This window comes from Malus sylvestris, chromosome 4, assembly GCF_916048215.2.
Source record: "Malus sylvestris chromosome 4, drMalSylv7.2, whole genome shotgun sequence".
In the NCBI taxonomy this organism is placed as follows: Eukaryota; Viridiplantae; Streptophyta; class Magnoliopsida; order Rosales; family Rosaceae; genus Malus; species Malus sylvestris.
Window position 1 is genome coordinate 29,502,557 of NC_062263.1, and position 20,660 is coordinate 29,523,216.

The window sequence follows — 20,660 nt, forward strand, 5'->3', positions numbered from 1 at the left end:
GTTCAGTTGTTTACTAAAGTAATAATTTAACCAAGTCACCAACCATTTGTTTAGAATTGAAGTGGTGGGAGATGGGATTGTGGGAGTCGAAGCACATAGAAGAGGGTGCCAAATTATATGACTAGGTTTTGCAGTCAAAACGACAGCTAAGCTGCTGCAGAGTACTGTTCAATATGACATGCACAGTTCCACATGTCTGTAATTTTTTGGCTTGAAATGTCACACCACATTCCCATTTTCGCACAGCAATCCCATGGCCATTGGGCCCTAGCCCAGGGATAGATTTTTTTAACGGCATTTTGTTACATGTTAATATTTTACGTGTTATAATATAAATAGATATCATAATCGTAATAAGGGTAAAGTAATTGTATTAGAAAAAAGTCGAATAACAGTTAATATGCCATGAAACTAAAATATTAATAAAATGACGTAACAGTCGAACTACATAAAGCGTCGGTTGAGTCCATCGGATGCTTCTATTGCAGGTTGACTTTTGTCAAAAGGTTCGGGATTTGTGGTTGGGACTGTATGTGGTTCTTTAACTTGCGACTAACTGTTTTTTAATGCATCGTCGTTCTTTCCTTTGACTTGGCTTTTGTTGATGTTGAAGACTTCATGGCGATATCCAACGTCCTATGAATATCCCTTTGACACTCATCGGTCCTCACCAGCAATATATCGACAATCAGAAATCATATAATCAAAGTATAATGTTAATAGTTAAATGCACCATGATATGATATAATTCTACATCAAAGGATCATTTATGTCGATATGATAGTCACACTGAAATTATTTTATACTTGTGGGTCCTATGGCGGGGGCAGGGCCCTTGCCGAACAAAACTTTTAATTATATGGTACTTCGTTTTTTTCCCTGTGCTGCACTAACCATGTGATTGGCCACAGAAACATGTCCCATATGTTTGACACACTGTTTTTGGTAGGACACACACAACACAAACTTGCCTTTCTCGCACATAAAAATAAAAATAAGGTTTTCAGAGGGGAGGACTTGTTGTACAACTGCAAAATAAAGCTTTGAAGTTTCATTTCTCATGGCTTCGAATAAAAAGAGAGAAAAAAAGAGCCAGTTTTTTCATTTTTTGGATGCTTTTTTCGTGAATGAAGGGAGTCTCCTACTACCTGCACCAATGAGTCGATATGAAAAATGGCAGGGGGAATCTGCAACTACAGGCAACAGGGTCCTTAATTTGGTATCGGATATGAGAAAGTGAGATTGTTGTCTATGGGAAGGAGGCACAGACTGTGAAGCATCTCCATTCTCAAAGGACTAACAAAATGGAACATATGTGAAATGGGGCAGCCAAAAATGTTTATTAGGGAGAAAAGAAGTTTCTTTTGAAATAATTTCTTGATTTTTTTTTTATTTTTTGATTAAGTTAAGCTAATTAGTTGGGTAAGAAACTTATAATGAAGAAACTAACAAATATATTCTATACTGAGAGGAAGATATTCTAATCAATTACCTACATCATTGAAGACGTCATTTTTGGCTCAATTAAACATCAGTCCACCATATAAAAGAAAAGAAAAAAGCCCTGAATTCCTCAATCGAACAATGTCGCTCAAAAATTTCTATAGAGAGGTACCAACCATTGTCACTACGACACTGTCAATGATTTTATCCACCGCTTATGCAAGCAAAAATACCTCTTTGGAAGTTTTGGTGAGCTCTTGGGAATTTGTGTCAGAATTGTCGACAAGCCATCCATGTGATCTTCGATGGTATCTTTGCTCTGGGTATTGTTGCTTGCTTGCAGTGGAGCAAGTCCTTAACAATGTCGTAGTGACAATGGTTGGTACCTTTCTTTTGAAATTTCTAAGTGACATTGTTCGAATGATAATTTATTTTCTTTTCTTTTCCACGTGTGATGAGATAAGCGGGAAGGTAGGAAAAATAAAAAGGCAAATTATTATGATAAAGAGAATCAACATTTCAAAGTATAACATTTGTACATAACTAAATACCAAAAAATGTGCAAATGGCCTTTTATCACAGTGGTGGAAAGGAGTTGAGCCATTGTATGACGGTATGAGTTCAAATTCCGTTGATGACTAATCTAAAATCTAATCTAACAAAATCTATTGTTTGATAAAAAAAAAACAAAAAATGTACTACAGAAAATAAAGTGCGAAAAACACTTCCCGAAAATAAGAAGAAATTCAATCAATTAACATGACGAAAACTGTGGTTTGACCCACTGATCCTCTTTGGACCGTTAGCAGCAGCAACAAGGAAGGCTCATTTCCAACCATTAGAGCTTCCACTCAAATCGAAACAAACAAGCCCAGAAAAATACCCCCCATCCCACCTCAGCATTCAGGAAGTACTTAGAATCCAGTGGAGTTCTTGATGTCCTCACCAAAGGTTTGTTAAAGTTTGAGACTTTTCCTGGTTATTTTGTGGGTTGTGTTCTTTTTATTGACTAATTTGATGCACATTTTCTTTTTCTGTTTTATTTTTCATATAATTTTGTGATTTTTTATGTGGGGAAGTCCTGGTTGCATTGTATGAGCAGAATGAGAAGCCTTCCTCTGCACTTGAGTGAGTTCATTTCTTTGACCTAAAATTTGTTTGAGCCTATATTCAAGTTTTAGCTTTTTTGCTAGCTCAACTCAATTAGGCTAAATTCATATGGATTTATTGAATATTGCTCAAGAATTCAGATGTTCTTATTAGCTACATATTCTTCCACATCAAAAGTTAGATGTTAGCCTTTTCGGTTTGCATTTTCGTTTTAAATCTCATTGTCATTGCACACATTTTTTTCTCGTATTGTCAACCCTTACGATCACTAGTAAAAAAAACACTTTGCGCGACGCAGGTCCTTCGTCGCACAAAGTCAAAAAACGTCGCGCAAAACTTTGCTCAACGAACCTTCGTCGCGCGCAAACCGTCGCGGCAAGGCAGTGACAGAAGGCTTTGCGCGACGAAGGGGTTACATGCGTCGCGCAAAGTAACTTTGCGCGACGCAGTTCTAGGTCGCGCAAAGTGACTTTGCGCGACGCATTCCTACGTCGCGCAAAGTCACTTTGTGCGACCTAGGATTGGGTCGTGCAAAGTGGCATAGGTGTCTTTGCGCGACGTAGTCATGCGTTGTGCAAAGTGACTTCGTGGCTTTGCACGACGTAGGACATGCGTCGCGCAAAGTGGCTTATTATCTTTGCGCGACGTAGGCATGCGTCGCGCAAATCCCTTTTTTTTGTTTTCGTCAAAAATATTTTTTTTCAATTTTTAATAAATATTGTAATTAAATTCTAAACAATAATGAATTAACCAAGCAAAAGTATTTAATTATAAAATATATGAAAATGTACGTACAAGATGTTCGAACAAAAAAGAAAAAACTACAAGTAGTCTTCTAGGTTTGATATGTCAAGCTACTGGGTATCGACAAGGCGAGGTGGCTCTGAGGTCGAAGGTGGAGCAAAATTAAGTGCTAGTAGTGAGATTTGGAGGCTAGACATGGCTCGTACAAAGTCTCTCACCGTCCTGGTATAGGTCCTCATCTCCTCGCCCTGGACCTACATAGTCAAATGAATACAACAGTCTAGGAGATGAAGAATCATCAAATTCAGAACATAGTCAACTAAATTTGGTCCAGTCGCAGACGTGATAGAAACAAGAGGCGCATCAACATCTTTTATGACTTCACTTTGTAATATCGTCGCTTGAGGGACCCTGTAAAATAAGAGAGGCTTTCAAGAATTTAAAAAGCAACGTGATCGAAAATCGCCAACCTTAACAGTATTCAAATGAATCTATACCTGGTGGAGTTCATGTAGGACTTGACCACATTTAGCTCTTCTGTGATTAAATTCACCCCAGGAAATGGGAGAACTTGAGAAAAAGTTTCGTTCATAAAATTAACAAAAATTATCCCAACTGCCCCAGATCTGTAAGCCCCAGGAAATCTAGCGTTCTTCTCACATACAACTATCTTTCCCTTAACTAAATCAGGGTCCAGGCAACCTTCCCAACATATACTAAAATGCAACAAGAAGTCAGTACTATAGTTTCATTTTTATTCCTTTAAATTGTATGCAGTAAAAGTGAAACAGGGACAAGAATTACCAAGCTAGCATTTGAGAGCATTTTGTTCTTGAAGCATCTTTTCCATATATGAGAGGAAAATTTGTTCCATTTAATGTGAACGTGTTCGTAGAGTGCCCCTGTTTGTGATAAGAACATTAAAAAGTATTGAAAGGAAAACAATCTGAGCCACAGTATATACAAGTATTCATAAAATGTTTTTATTTTGTTGAAAAAGGAAGTGGATGAGACATACGACTAGTTTCTTTCCGTTTGCAAGAACAATGCTGTCAATAATCCGGCGATCTGTGGTACTAGCTGCAACTGTGAATATCCATGGTGCTACACTTGACACAGGACCAACCTTATAACTATTAAATATGGTTCCGGCAGACTGTGAAGTTAGTATCCCTTTCTTCATGGCATGAAAGGCACCAATTGCAATCGGGTCAATATAAAAATGAGGCTCAGAACGAAAAAATCCATTAAGTGAAATTGAAATGATGTCAACTTCATCAGCAATTGCATCGTCAAAAGCAGCCATGATACTGTCTGAACTACACCCGAAATCAAGATCACAGACTTTATATGCTGTGATTCTCGCAGCAGGTACACCTCCTCTTGCAGTACCACTTGCTAGTCCGTAAAAGCTTACATCCTTTACAGGACTCCTGGCTACAATTGATGCACAGTGAGTTCCATGACCCCAGAAATCCCTTGCAGAGTCTGTTAAGTAATATCGAGCACCAACGATCTTTCTGCAAAACAAACATTTCTTGATGTTGACTAAATGTTGCAAAGTACAAAGGCAAAACCATTACAAAAGTAGTTTAGTTATGAAATTTTGAAATGAATAAACTCAACCAAAAGTTTTAATTCGTATAATTGATAACTTTATGCATGTAAATATTGAGAGACATACTTGTTGCTGGTGAAATTTTTGCCGCCATCACAAACACCTTTCCGCTTCTTAGGAGGATGACCAAAACCTTCCTCTTTAAAGCTCTCAGCTTCAGGCCAAATTCCAGTGTCCATCACACCAACAATGAAATCACTTTCAGTTGTGGCATTTCGACTGACTTTCACACCAACAATGATATCACTCTCAGTTGCAGCATATAAAGCAGATTCAGAACTAACAATCATCCAATTCAATCAATTATCCGCTACACGACCTACATAGTCATAAGAATACAACAGCCTAGGAGATGAAGAATCAAGAGCATTCACTAACATGGAAAAACAATATAGAACTTGCTGAGGTCCTGAAATTCCCAGTAGCATTATAACTACCTTTACTATTTGACCAACAGTAGGTAACAACCAGTCTAAAATGCCTTTGGTTATGGAAATCTCAACTCGGTTCAAAAGTCATAGGATGTAGTTAACTATGATTTACGGCTACTAAGTCAAGTTCATTAGTTTTTGACTTTAAATATTTCTTAGATTCATACAACTCATAACTCAAATGCAGAAAAATGAAACGATGGTTGGACGGTATCAACCGTATCATTTCATTTAAAATAGCAGCAAAGAAAAGAAAAGGCTCGGATGGAAATTGTGGAATTGAAATCATGATGTTGACAAATGAAATTGGGCTAAACGACAAATGGAAAAATGATCGCATGAAATTTCAACCAATCATCTATAAACATACATAACACCAGCCATCAATCATCAATCTACAAATGCAATTCAAATTTTAGGAAAACCCTAAATGGTGGCAACAGAACAATCATCAATCTATAAATTCTAAATTAAAAACCCTAAAATCCCTACACCAGAAATTCACATTAATAACAAAACCTTAAATCAAAATTACCTAAATTTTAGAGGGATGACGGCGGGGGTGTTGTCGAAGAGGAGAGAATCGACGGCGGGGGTGATGGCCTGGGTTCTCTGGGATGTCGTCGAGAAGGATGATGGGTGGTGCCGTTGTGTTGGTCGACGGCGGTGATGGCTGGTGAGCACTACGAGGAGGAGGACGATTGAGAGTTGGAGAGTCGAGGGAAGGGAGTCGAGGGACTGAGAGTCTAAGAGTGATTCTGGTACTCGGGTGGAATTGGCTGAGGAGGATAGTCGGCTGGAGTTAGGAGAAAGATTTGGGTTTGGTTTGGGAAAAGAGACCAAGTGAGAGAGATGAGAGAGCGGAAGGCTTTTGGTTTGGAAAATTTGGGAAATTTTTTTAAAAAATGCCTATTTTTTACAATTGCCCCGCCAAAATAATGACAAATGGCGCGACGCAGGTATACATTTCGACGTCGCGCAAGGTTTTTTTATTTTTTTTTATTTTTTAAATATAAATTTTACTGAAAATTTACTTAATAAATATATATACCTTTGAACTTGATGGAATACGCATTGTATGAAATTAATTTCAACGATCCAACCGTCAAAATTGTTTGTATATATTCCGAGATCGCATACGCCAAAAATTGGAAAAAATAAACATCCAAATATCAAGTAACGGGACAAAACCTTTCGACGGTTATAAACGAAAAATCACGATTTAACGGTTATTTTAACTCCAATTTGATTACTTTTTACAACTACACTCCTTGAGCCTATATGAATACAACGAACCAATTCGATTGTCAATTTAAAATATTTACACAAGCGGATACCACAAAATGTTATGTTAAACTTAATGATAGTATAAATAAACTCCAAGTGTTAGGAAATCTATCGTTCTGATGAAATACGCATTCTACGAAACTAATTTCAACGATCCAACCATCAAACTTGTTTGTATATATTCCGAGATCGCATACGCCAAAAATTGGAAAAAAATAAACATCCAGAGATCAAGTAACAAGACAAAACCTTTCGACGGTTATAAACGAAAAAATCACGATTTAACGGTTATTGTAACTCCGATTTTGATGATTTTTTACAGCTACACTCCTTAAGCCTATATGAATACAATGAACCGATTCGATCCTCAATTTAAAATATTTACACAAGTGGATACCACAAAGTGTTATGTTAAACTTAATGATAGTATAAATAAACTATAAGTGTTAGGGAATCTATCGTTTTGATGGGATATGCATTGTACGAAACTAATTTCAACGATCCAACCGTCAAACTTGTTTGTATATATTCCGAGATCTCATACGCCAAAAATTGAGAAAAACAAACATTCAGATATCAAGTAACGGGACAAACCTTTTCGACGGTTATAAACAAAAACGCACGATTTAACGGTAGTTTTAACTCCGATTTTGATGATTTTTTATAGCTACACTCCTTGATCCTATATGAATACAATGAACTAATTCGATCTTCAATTTTAAAATATTTACACTAGTGGATACCACAAAATCTTATGTTATACTTGATGAAAATATAAATAAACTCTAAGTGATAGTGAATGTAATGTTTTGATGGGAAATGTATTGTATGAAACTAGTTTCAACGATCCAACCGTCACACGTATTTGTACATGCTTCGAGATTGCGTACGCCAAAAATCGCAAAAAACAAACATTCAGAGATCAAGTGACGGGACAAAACTTTTAGACGATTATAAATGAAAAAACATGATTTAACGGTAGTTTTAACTCCGATTTTGATGATTTTTTAGAGCTACACTCCTTAATCCTATATAAATACAATGAAGTAATTTGATCGTCAATTTAAAACATTTACACAAGTGGATACCACAAAAGAAAAAGGCATTATAAGAACCCCAAAAGAAAAGCAAAAGAAAAAAAAAACCACTTTGCGCAACGTAGGTCCACCTGCGTTGCGCAAAGCTGTTTTGCGCGACGCATGTGTACATACGTCGCGCAAAGTGTTTTTTTTTTTTTTTCCTTTTGCTTTTCTTTTGCCCTTTTCCTTATGAGTACAAAATAAATTAATTAAAATGTACTTACTAAATATATATACCATTGAACTTGATGGGAAACGCATTATACGAAATTAGTTTCAACGAGCCAACCGTTAAACTTGCTCGTATATGCTTCGAGATCACGTACGCCAAAAAGCACGATTCAAACTTGTTCGTATATATATACATTTAGAGATCAAGTAACGGGACAAACCTTTTCGACGGTTATAAACGAAAAAGCACGATTTAACGGTAGTTTTAACTCCGATTTTGATGATTTTTTAGAGCTACACTCCTTGACCCTATATGAATACAATGAACTAATTCGATCTTCAATTTAAAATATTTACACTAGTGGATACCACAAAATCTTATGTTATACTTGATGAAAGTATAAATAAACTCTAAGTGATAGTGAATGTATTGTTTTGATGGGAAATGCATTGTACGAAACTAGTTTCAACGATCCAACCGTCAAACTTATTTGTACATGCTTCGAGATAGCGTACACCAAAAATCGGAAAAAACAAACATTCAGAGATCAAGTAACGGGACAAAACTTTTCGACGGTTATAAATGAAAAAACACGATTTAACGGTAGTTTTAACTCCGATTTTGATGATTTTTTAGAGATACACTCCTTAACCCTATATGAATACAATGAACTAATTTGATCGTCAATTTAAAACATTTACATAAGTGGATATCACAAAAGAAAAAGGCAATGCAAGAACCCCAAAAGAAAAGCAAAAGGAAAAAAAAAAAAAAACAATTTGCGCGACGTAGTCAATGTCGCGCAAATTATCTTTGCGCGACGGTACTTTGCACGACGAAGTAATGCGTCACGCAAAGCTGATTTGCGCGACGTAAGTGCACCTTCGTCGCGCAAAACATCTTTGCGCGACGCATTCCTTCGTCGCGCAAAGTTCCGTTGCGCAAAGCTACTTCGCGCGACGTTTGGTATTTAGCGTTGCGCAAACATACTTTGCGCGACGAAATTTCCTACGTCGCGCAAAGTTCTGTCGCGCAAACATGTTTTTGTACTAGTGGATATTGTTTCTGACCAGTTTATATTACACCTAGAGTAAGTGTGAACCGTGTTGAGAATTTTGAGAGCTTTGAACATATGATCGTTGGTATGCAACTAAGTGGTCAGTGTTCACGGGGTTCAGTCGAAATGCTACTTCATTTGTGTATCAATTCTTTTGGAAATGGTACTTTAAATTGTCGATATGCTCTTTGCTTGCTTGGTGGTGATTTTTCACATTGTTGAGGACCTTGAGGAATCAATAGATCATCATAGTACTTGTTTAAGCTATTTCCCTGGAACCGAGTGATGTAAATCGTCCATGAACAGAGAGATATGTTGTAATCAGAGTATTCCATTTCCATCTACTATTGCAGTCTTGCAGATGTTGGGTAGTACGTAGTGCTTAATTGTGTTTTGATGCTTGTTCTGGTTTGCATTAACAAATGTATGCCGCGTGCATCGATAATAACTAGACTTTTTTTTCAGTCACTAGTACATCTTAAACTTGTATCCTTTCATTAACTAATGATGTATATTACTTGACAAATATGAATTTTTAACTGTCGCTGCTGCTTAGAATCATTAATTTTTATTTTTTTTAATTATTATTTTTTATTTTTAAAAATGGATCGAAAAGGGTTACTCACGTGTAAATTCATTACTAACAGGTTCATAACGGATGACCCGATTAATATTAACCCAACACCCGTTATTTTCGTGTCGTGTTAATAGGTCGTATAAGAAAATGTCAGATTTAGTGTCACATCATAGGTTAATGGCTGTTTAAACAGTAAGCTTAACGAATATATGAAAGTGTCTCACAATTATTACTTTAGGTACTAGATTGGAATAAAAAAAGTTAATGTATAAAATGTTGAAAACGAAGAAACTTCACGGTAGTAAACTGAAAATTACAATACGATTTGCATGATAAATATACGTGATTTGTATTGTCACATCCCGACCCGGGCCACCGCCACATCCGAGGCTTGACTCCGCCATAGCACGATATTGTCTGCTTTGGGCCCTGACCAAGCCCTCACAGTTTTGTTTCTGAGAAAACACACGAGAACTTCCCAGTGGGTCACCTATCATGAGATTGCTCTCGCGCGAACTCGCTTAACTTCGAAGTTCCGATGGAACCCGAAGCCAATGAACTCCCAAAAGGCCTCGTGCTAGGTAGAGATGGGAATATACATATAAGGCTTACAAGATCCATTCCCCTGGACGATGTGGGATGTAACATGTATAGGCTTGGCGTCTAATAAGCCATTATTTTATTGGTGTGGTAGGATCATAAATTTGCATACTCTTCATTTCGAACTTTATGCATGAATTTAAGCTCAGCTTGTGACCCTTCCACAACGATTTGACTTTGAGACGGGATTAGGCTTGTGAGTGACATTTTTGGGCCCAACATTAAACATGGGTGTAAATAGAGTTTTGAATATGGGCTATATAATGGGCTTTTGCACTTCCTTGGAAATTCGCCCAGGCTAAACCCTAGTTACCAACGCTGGTTTTGGGGATCAGAGAATCAAGATAGAGAGAGGCGAAAATGGTGAGGAGGAATTTCAGGGGGGGAGGGGTTTTGACGTGGCAGTTGGTCAGGGGAAATTGCAACAAGCACTAGCTCTGCGCACGTCTCATTTCTAATGCTATCCAAACCCTAAATTTCTCTAGACCATTAAAAACTTCACCACCACAACCACCACAGACGGCAATTAATTGGAAATTAGCCGCTGCCCCTGCTGCTACCACCTTCTCCATCTACTACCCGTATTCGCTCCTTCACTACCACCCAAACCGAAATCTTCATTTTGTGTGACACAAGTACTCGGTTCCACTTCCAGATTAAAAGGGAATCTCCTAAAAACATGGATTGTTTGTCCATTCCTCTTCCCTAGTTTAAGGGTTGTGTTGTCCATTCTTTTTCCCTAGTTTAAGGGTTGTGTTTAACTTTCCTCCTTTTCCCTAGTTTAGGGTTGTTGCTTGTGCATTGGCTTCTATAAAAGCCCTCACTTGTAAATGAATGAAACACACAAGAATATACATTCCATATTCACTCTAATTTGGTATCAGAGCCAAACATCCACTTCCCTCTCCCATTGAACCAACATGTGGTACTTGGGAGCTTGTTCCTCCTCAACCCACACATAATCTTATTGAGTGTAAATGGGTATTCCGCATAAAAAGGCATTCTGATGGCAGTATTGATAGGTACAAAGCATGCCTTGTTGCTAAAGTCTTTCACCATCGTCATGGAGTGGATTTCTCGGACACCTTCAGTCCGATTGTCAAACCCACCACAATCCGTATTGTTCTTTATTTACCTCTCACTCGTGGTTGGCCTTTTCATCAATTAGATGTGAACAATGCTTTTCTACATGGCTCACTCTCTGAGGATATGTCGCAACCTCTCGGGTTCGGTGACTCTACTTTTCCACATTATGTTTGTAAACTCCACAAAGCTTTATATGGCCTCAAGCAGGCACCTTAATCATGGTATAAGGAGTTGAGCGCTGACTGCGTCTCATTGCCAAGCCCTAAAACATCTCATCCGCTATCTGAAATGCACTATCTTTCATGGTCTTCTCCTTCGCCATAGTGCCTCATCCCGTCTCTATGTTTTCTCAGATGTTAACTATGATGGTGATCATGATGATCGTAAGTTCACCTAGTTATGTTATTTACTTTCGTGGTAACTTAATCTCCTAGGGTTCTCGCAAACAACGTTCCGTCGCTCGATCATCCACGGAAGCAGAATACCACGCCATAGCCTCTACTACTTGTGAACTAGCTTGGATTCAATCCCTCATCCATGAGCTTGGTGTCTTTTTAATGGATAAACCAACCATTTCTTGTGACAATATTGGGGCTACTTTCTACTGTGTCAATCTCATCCTTCATTCTCGCATGAAGCACATTGAACTTGATTTTCAGTTTGTTCATGATCGGGTCAATTGTGGCCTTCTTCAGGTGTCACATGTTTCTACTCAGGATCAGCTTGCAGATGTCCTCACAAAAGCTCTTCCTCATCTGCGCTTCAAATTGTTACGATCCAAGATCGGTGTCTCTGATGAGAACACCGTCTTGTGGGGGCGTAAAAGGGAATCTCCTAAAAACATGGATTGTTTGTCCATTCCTCTTCCCTAGTTTAAGGGTTGTGTTGTCCATTCCTTTTCCCTAGTTTAAGGGTTGTGTTTAACTTTCCTCCTTTTCCCTAGTTTAACGGTTGTGTTTAGCTTTCATTCTTAGTAGGCTAGTATAAGGTTGTTGTTTGTGCATTGGCTTCTATAAAAGCCCTCACTTGTAAATGAATGAAACACACAAGAAGATACATTCCATATTCACTCTAATTCAGACGGAGATGGAGATCCGCCTCCTTGTCATGCTCCCAATGTTGTCTTCTTGAATGTCGGACCCCAATATCACAATGCACTCAAACAAGTTGAAGGTGTGCATGCTATTATCTTACTTGTAATTTCTTTTGGAAAATGTTTAGTTTTAGGGTATAATTTTGTTTTATGGTAATTTATTGGTACAGATGAATGTCTTTCAGCGGTTTTCTACTTCACCAAACGTTCGGGACCAGGTTTTGGTAAGTTGTAATGATCGAATTCCCTTTCATTTTTTTTATGCAATTTACTGTGATCAATTAAGTAAACCATAAACCCTAAACCCAATAATAATCGGTATTTCTTCTTGTGTAGTCTCTTACTCGAGTGGTGATCCAATCTTGAATTACATGTGTGTGTTTTACCCACACATAACAAAATTTGGGGTTTGCTTTTTTAAGGTGTGCTAATAGCTAAATAGTCTAGATCCCTAGTCCTCAAGATGCCCCTCACAAAGTGGGTTCTACACCCAGGGATGATTGTCTAGCAAGAACTTGATTATGTTGTCCAATTAAAGAGAAAACACATTATTTTCAGTTACATTAATCAATTTGAAATTAATGTCTTATAATTTAAAATATTTAGGATACTCACACCTTTCCAGAAACGACACACATTTCTAAGTCTTGCAGCTTTGAAGAAATTTTATCCTTGAATTAGTAATTGATCAAATACTTGGAGATGAAATTTTATCCTTGAAATAGTAATTGATCAAATATTTGAAGATTCCATTTAGTCTCACAACTTGTAGACTCTAGCATATGTGAGAGCATAGCTCTAAATTGCTCGCCAAGAAACACTAAAAATATCTTGTCAAGATTAATGATCCCTCTTTGTCTGGAGCTAGGCATTTCTCATAGCACACAAGATATCCTAACACGATATAACAACAACATAAGATACAACAACGACATAACATGATACAACAACAACAAAGAAAGTCTTATCCCACTAAGTATGCTAAGTCTCGACATTTACCTCACTAATAGTAGCAAGTTCGGAAAAGATAGGGATATCTCGCATTAAAGCAGGGTTACACTTAACTCTTGATTTTAACCAATTGTTTACTCTGTTTGTTAATAAGAATACGCAAGATAAGTGTAAACCCTGATAAATGACGAAAAGGGTCGCGTCTTATTGACAACCAGAGTAGACGATTAGTTAAAATCATGGGTTAAGTGTAACCCCTGCTTTAATGCAAGAGATACCCCAACTTCCATTTCCGAACTTGCTACTGTTAGTGAGGTAAATTTTGAGACTTAACATACTCGCATATGCTAGAATCTAGAAGTTGTGACGCTAAATGGGATCTCAAGCATTTGATCAATTACTGACTGATATTTTTAAGGATAAAATTTCTTCGGAGCTGCAAAACTTGGGAACGTGTGCCGTCTTTGGAAGGTTGTGAGTATCCCAAATATTTTAAATTATAAGACATTAATTAGTGTAATTCAAAATAATGTGTTTTCTCTTTAATTTGGCAACACAATCCAGTTCTTTCTGGAAACACATGGATGATGGTCTTGCAATACATCAGTGTATAGCCCACTTTGTGAGGGGCCGAATACATGGGTGAAAGCGGTTATGGTAAAAATGAAGGGAGATGTAGTGAGGGGCCGAATCAATTGAAGGGAGATGCGGTGCTTGTTTGGAAGTTTTTTTTCAAAATGACTGAAAGCATTTATGGTAAAAATGTTTTTGATTAAAGGTTTCATGTAAGAAGCACATATCTAATGCTTATTTCAAAAAATACTTAAAAAAAAACTACTTTTGCTGTGCAAAATAAAGTTGTGAAGTGTTTGGTAATTTTTTTTGTAAAGATGATTTGAGCCAAAAAAAAAAAAAACTATTGTTAATATAAAACTTTAGTGAATATGTTAAATGTTTAAAAAATATATAATATTTAAAAAAAAAGACAATTTTTTATTTTTACAAAACACATTCATAGTTCTATATTTTTTAATGAGCTTTTTAGATTCACAAAAATCCCAAACCAACCCCAAACGCCCACCCCTCACCCCTCACAACCAAAAAACTAGATTCTTGAAAAGTACTAAAACAATGAGAAAAATGAAAAGAATATTTTATATTTCAAACATTTGTTTTCCTACTTTAACTCATTATTTATAAGGGTGAAGCGCCGATTTAATCCCTAAATTATCACCTCAGTGAAAATGAGGTCTATCAATTATTTTTTGGGTAAAATAAGTCCCTAAATTCATTAAAAATTGTTAATTTAATATTAATTCAAAGCTATTTTATCTAATTTTTCATAAACTTAAGTCACTTGACACATTTTATAGTCTAATACCGTCATTTTCTCGCCTATAAAGCCCTGAACATTTTATATACGTTACCAATCTCACGTCTAATTTACCCTCCAAAGTTAAATCCATACACCATTTCTTTATGAAAAATTTCTAATCTGCCCTCTAATGTGTGTCAAGTAACCTGACTTAAATTGAAAGAAAATTGAATGTAGTAGCTTCAAATATGATATTGGGAATGTAATTAAACTAGTATTCGATATTGGTAACCAATATTTTTATGTCATGGCACACAAATATAATGACGTGCATACATACGTATACATTAGACAATCTTGTACGCCTTACTGAGGGCAATAAGTAATTAAATTAGTATTCAATATTAGAATGATACGAGCATGTGTACAATTGACAATCTTGTATGCCTTATTGAGAGAAACAAGTAATTAAACTACTACTTTTTATCTGAATCACTATAAACATTTCCTACAAGAATATTGGGGGTATGCTATTGCCGCAACATGGAATGTGTATCATGTGGTCAAGATATAATTCACACAACAATGCATCAATACCTGCTTCTGTCAATCCCTAAACCAAAATTAATAAAAATATTACTCATAAAAACTCAAATAAAAAATAAGAGAACAAAATCCAAATTTCATACCCTTGCTCTATGCTCCAAGTTCCTTGTAAATTCTATGAAGTCAAGCAAGGAGTCTTCCTTGCTGTGATAAAATCCTGAATCGAATAATGTCTCAGACCTTTCTTCTACTTTAGAAATACAAATGTCTCATGAATAGTATTTTCATAACTAATCCATGCCGCTTCCAGTTTTGCTCTAGCCGCCCTCACTCATGTATTCGACCCATTACAAAGTGGGCTCTACACTAATGTCTTGCAAGACCATCATCCATGAATGATGGATGTTTGTCCGGTAAGAACTGGATTGTGTTGCTCAATTAAAGAGAAAACACACATTATTTTCAGTTACACTAATCAATGTGAAATTAATGTCTTATAATTTAAGATATTTAGGATACTCACAATTTTTCAGAGACGACACATGTTCCCATGTCGTGCAGCTCCGAAGAAATTTTGTCCTTAAAAATATCAGTCAGTAATTGATCAAATGCTTAAGATCTCATTTAACGTCACCACTTGTAGGTTCTAGCATATGCAAAGAGCATAGCTCTATATCGCCCGTCAAAAACACTAAAAGTATCGTGTCAAGATTAATATTTAAATGATCCCTCTTTGTCTGGTACTGGACATCTTTCATACTACACAAGATATCTCTAACATCATATAACTACAACAACAACAAAGAAGGCCTTATCCCGCTAAGTATGTTAAGTCTCGACATTTACATTACTAACAGTAGCAAGTTTGGAAATAGAAGATGGGGTTATCTCGCATTAAAGTAGGGTTACACTTAACCCATGATTTTAACTAATCGTCTACTTTGGTGGTCAATAAGAATACGCAAATAAGTGTAACCCTTGATAAAGGACGAAAATGGTCGCATGTCCTTATTGACAATCAAAGTAGACGATTGGTTAAAATCATATGTTAAGTGTAACATCCCACATCAACCAACGGAGAGGGGGTGATGTGCTTTATATGTACATGCCCACCTCCATATAACACGAGACCTTTTGGGAACTCACTAGCTTCGGATTCCATCGGAACTCTGAAGTTTAACGAGTTCGGGCGAGAGCAATCTTAGAATGCGTGGCCGAGGCCGAAACGGACAATATCGTGCTATGGTGAAGTCGAGACTGGGATGTGACATAATGGTATCAGAGCCACTTTGCCATGTGGTGCAAGTGTGCCAATGAGGACGTCGGGCCCCAAATGGGGGTGAATTGTAACATTCCACATGAACCAACGGAGAGGGGGTGATGTGCCTTATATGTACATGTCCACCTCCATATAACATGAGGCCTTTTGGGAACTCACTGGCTTCAGATTCCATCGAAACTCCGAAGTTAAGCGAGTTCGGGTGAGAGCAATCCTAGGATGGATGACCCACCGAGAAGTTCTCGTCTGAGTTCCCAAAAACAAAATCGTGAGGGTGTGGCCGGAGCCTAAAGCGGACAATATCGTGCTACGGTAAAATCGAGACTGGGATGTGACATTAAATGTAACCCCTGCTTTAATGCGAGATATCCTCATCTTCTATTTTCGAACTTGGTACTGTTAGTTAGGTAAATTTCGAGACTTAACATACTTAGGGGGTAAGGCTTTCTTTATTGTTGTTGTATCTTATATTGTTGTTGTATCTTGTTAAGGATATCTTGTGTGGTATGATGGATATCCAACTCCAGACAAAGAGTGATCATTTAAATATTAATGTTGTGACAATATTTTTAGTGTTTTTTTGCGGGCAATATAGAGCGCGTATGCTAGAATCTACAAGTCATGACGCTAAATAGGATCCCAAGCATTTGATCAATTACTGACTAATATTTTTAAGGACAAAATTACTTCGGAGCTGCACGACATGAGAACGTGTGTCATCTCTGGAAAGTTGTGAGTATCCCAAATATTTTAAATTATAAGACGTTAATTTCACATTGATTAGTATAATTGAAAATAATGTGTGTTTTCTCTTTAATTAAACAACACAATCCAGTTCTTATTGGACAAACATCGATCATTGATGGATGATGGTTTTGCAAGACATCAGTGTAGAGCCCACTTTGTGAGGGGCCAAATACATAAGTGAATACGGTTAGAGCAAAACTGGAGGCGGCATGGATTAGTTATGAAAAGACTATTCATGAGCCATTTGTATTTCCAGAGTGGAAGAAAGGCCTAAGACGTTATTCGTTTCAGGGATTTGATCGCAACAGGTAAGACTCCTTGCTTGACTTCATAGAAGTTGCAAGAAACTTGGGGGAGCATAGATCAAGGGTTTGGATTTTGTTCTCTTATTTTTTTATTTGAGTTTTTATGAGTGATATTTTTATTAATTTTGGTTTAAGGATTGACAAAAGCATGTATTGGTGTGTTGTTGTGTGGATTATATTCTGACCACATGATACACATGTTTCATGTTGCGGCAATAGCATACCTCCAGTATTCTTGTAGGAAATGTTTCTAGTGATTCAGATAAAAAGTAGTATTTTAATTGCTTGTTTCCTCAGTAAGGCATACAAGATTTTCAAGTGTACACATATCATTCTAATATCGAATACTTGTTTCCCTCATTAAGGTGTACAAGATTGTCTAATGTACACATATGTACGCACGTCATTATATTCGTGTGCCACCATTGGCATAAAAATATCGATTACCAATATCGAATACTAGTTTAATTATATCCCTAATATCATATTTGCTATTTTCAATTTTCTGTTAACTTAAGTCACATTACTTGGATGTGACACACATTATAACGATAGATTAATAATTTTTCACAAAGAAATAGTGTTTGAATTTGACTTTAGAGGGTAAATTAGATGTGAGATTCACAACCTATATAAAATGTTTAGGGCTTTATAGGCGAGAAAATGACGGTATTAAACTCTAAACTGTGTCAAGTGGCTTAAGTTTATGAAAAATTAGATAAAATAACTTTGAATATAATATTAGGAATGAAATTAGCAATTTTTAATAAATTTAGGGACTTATTTTATCGAAAAAAATAATTAAGAGACCTAATTTTCACTGAGAAGATATTTTAAGGATTAAATTAGCACTTCATCCTTATAAATAATGGGTTAAAGTAGGAAAACAAATGTTTGAAATATAAAATATTTTTTTTCTTTTTTCTCATCATATTTGTTTTAGTAGTTTTCAAGAATTAGTTTTTTTTAATTTTTGTTGTGAGGGTTGGGGGTGGGTGTTGTTTCAACTTTTAAGAAACTAGTTTATACATAGGGGTGTACTATCCACACACCCCATTTTACTTCTCACACAGTCCTTAATAATTTATGTATGTTAATCTTCTTCAATTCATCCGATCCGACGGTTGAAAATTAAAAATGTGTGTGAAAAGTAAAATGGGGTGTGTGGATATCACATCCCTATACATATCTCAGTGTTGGTTTGAGAATGTTGTGAATCTAAAAAAAACAGAGGAAAATTAATGAAAATTGTTTGAAAACTTTGAGTTTCAACACAAAATAAAGGGTAAAGTGAATAATACTATGAATAACTTTTTAGTGTAAAAATGTGGTTTTTCGTTAAAATGAAAAGTACTGGAAGCTTTTCGTTAAAGTTCCCAAAAAGCATCTCATTAAAAAATCTGAACACCGAATGCGTTTTGTAAAACAAATAAATTAAAAATTAAAAATTAAAAAAAAAAAAAAAAAAAAAAAACTCGTCAATTACAGTACAAAAGTATACCCTCACATATTTTACGAAATTACAATCTTTGCCCCTGATTTATTCTCTTTTTGTGATTATTTTATCACATTTAATATCATATCATTTAACATATTGACAATAGTTTTATATAAAATTTAGGAGGGGAAATCGAACACGGAACCTCGGAATACTTTTAACCAACTAAACTACATATCCCTTGTATTCTCAACACCCATAAAGAACAGAAAACTAGCTTGAGGAGATTACGAAAGGTAACGTGTACAGGAAAATGAAACAACAAAAGCCCATGAACGTTCTGAAGCAAATATTAATCTTCATGAAAAAACGGGGATAAAAGAAAGTGCTTGGATAAACCATATAAAAAGCAGAAGAAACAAGCATTCATACAAGTATATACAAACCAAAAAACAAATAAAAATCAAACATGAAAATTATTAGCCTCTCAAAAATCCATTAGAGCTCAGAGGAAAAGGGTAAGTTTAATTCTTGTAAAATAAATAAAAGTGGATACCGAAAGTGGCTGGAGAAACCAAAAACCAAATGGAAATGCAGAAGCAAAACAGCTTAAGAAAAAAAGAACCCAGCAAAAAGCAGAGAAGAAGAAGAAGAAGAAGAAGGACCTGATGAATGTGATCAGTAGTGACATTGTTAGGATATTAGGCTGCCATCATGGGTTGCATCTGCATCAGGTGCTGCTGCATCTCTGTTTTCTATGTGTCTACTACCTCTCTTCTCTGCTCCTCTACCACAAACAGAAAGACACTCTCTTTGTTTCCCTCTCTCTCTCTCTCTCTCTCTCTCTCTCTCTATAACTTTCTCACTCCTAAAGTATGAACATGGCTTTTTTTACAGAGTTGAGAGGCCATCCTCACTGCGAAGGGTGCAAGCAAATAGAGAGACAGAGTTTTTGATAGAGGGATGCCTTTGCCGTTTCTTTTCTTTTAATTTTTTTTTCTCTGTTCTTTCACTCTCTCTCCCCTTACATACAACGACACCACCCCCGCACAGAGATATAGGCACAGAGAGAGAGAGCTAGTGGATTATATATGATGGAAAAGAGTGCCCTTTTGGGGTTTTGCTTGGTTTTGATTTTCTGGGTCAGTTTCTTTCTCTCTCTTGCTCTCTTATACATGTCAAGGAGAGAAATTAATTTACAACCACCGCTAAGCATAGCTCAAGAAAATTTACTGCAAAATATCACAGCTAAGGGCTGGTTTGGTATTGTTGTGCTTTGAAAAAAAACTGCTATAAGAATAAGCGGTTGTGCTGTGAGAATAAGCGGTTGTGAAATAAATCAGCAGAGTATTTGGTAAATTTTTTTGTAAAAGTGCTTTTGGAAAGAAAAAAAAACAGTCTGATAGTGGATCTTTTCATTAAAGGAGCACTGTAGTTCTGTTTGCTTTGAAAAAAAACCAGTTTTTCAAAACTGCAAATAGCAGCTTCAGTTTTTTCCTTTGATTTCAGCTTATTCTCACAGCAGCTTCCAAAATAAGCCATTTTTTTTTTAGTTTACCAAACACCTAAAATCCTCACAGTTTTTTTTCATGGATGCTTTTTTTTAAGCACCTCACTCCCAAACCACCCTTAACTGACCTGACAGCACTACCATCAAATGCACAATAATTGAAGTGTAGACATTTGCTCAACTACTTGACCAGTTACTTGAATACCTCGAAGAAAGATATTTATTTGCTTTTATCTCATATCTCAGTTAGTAACCTGTCGAATATCTGGAAG

At 36.3% G+C, this 20,660-nt stretch overlaps 1 protein-coding gene and 1 long non-coding RNA gene across 5 annotated transcripts; both read right to left on the minus strand.

The window, feature by feature from the left end:
- Positions 1–3,303: 3,303 nt before the first annotated feature.
- Positions 3,304–5,994, minus strand: LOC126619433 (subtilisin-like protease SBT4.3). 4 transcript variants are annotated; one of them, XM_050287805.1, is made up of 6 exons: positions 5,882–5,994; positions 4,982–5,138; positions 4,316–4,817; positions 4,102–4,199; positions 3,795–4,013; positions 3,304–3,708 (listed from the first exon to the last, which is right to left on the minus strand). In XM_050287805.1, exons 2-6 carry the CDS (start codon positions 5,092–5,094, stop codon positions 3,552–3,554), a joined length of 1,089 nt encoding a protein of 362 aa, XP_050143762.1. In that variant the 5' UTR covers positions 5,095–5,138; positions 5,882–5,994; the 3' UTR covers positions 3,304–3,551. The 4 variants fall into 4 exon arrangements, with proteins under 4 accessions (XP_050143762.1, XP_050143761.1, XP_050143760.1 ...); XM_050287804.1 differs by lacking the exon at positions 5,882–5,994 and having other exon boundaries at positions 3,304–3,551; positions 3,640–3,708; positions 4,982–5,205; XM_050287803.1 differs by lacking the exon at positions 5,882–5,994 and having other exon boundaries at positions 4,982–5,205.
- An 8,234-nt stretch (positions 5,995–14,228) lies between these two features.
- Positions 14,229–20,060, minus strand: LOC126619446 (uncharacterized). The gene is made up of 2 exons (XR_007622055.1): positions 15,253–20,060; positions 14,229–15,176 (listed from the first exon to the last, which is right to left on the minus strand). It is a non-coding gene; the product is annotated as an uncharacterized LOC126619446 (long non-coding RNA).
- Positions 20,061–20,660: the final 600 nt, after the last annotated feature.

Coding starts and splice junctions, on each gene's coding strand:
- LOC126619433 (XM_050287803.1), bottom strand. CDS start 5,205: ATGATTGTTAGTTCTGAATCTGCTTTATATGCTGCAACTGAGAGTGAT. Junction 4,818..4,981: donor AAAAATTTCACCAGCAACAA/GTATGTCTCTCA, acceptor TTTGTTTTGCAG/AAAGATCGTTGGTGCTCGAT. Junction 4,200..4,315: donor CAAACGGAAAGAAACTAGTC/GTATGTCTCATC, acceptor TATCACAAACAG/GGGCACTCTACGAACACGTT.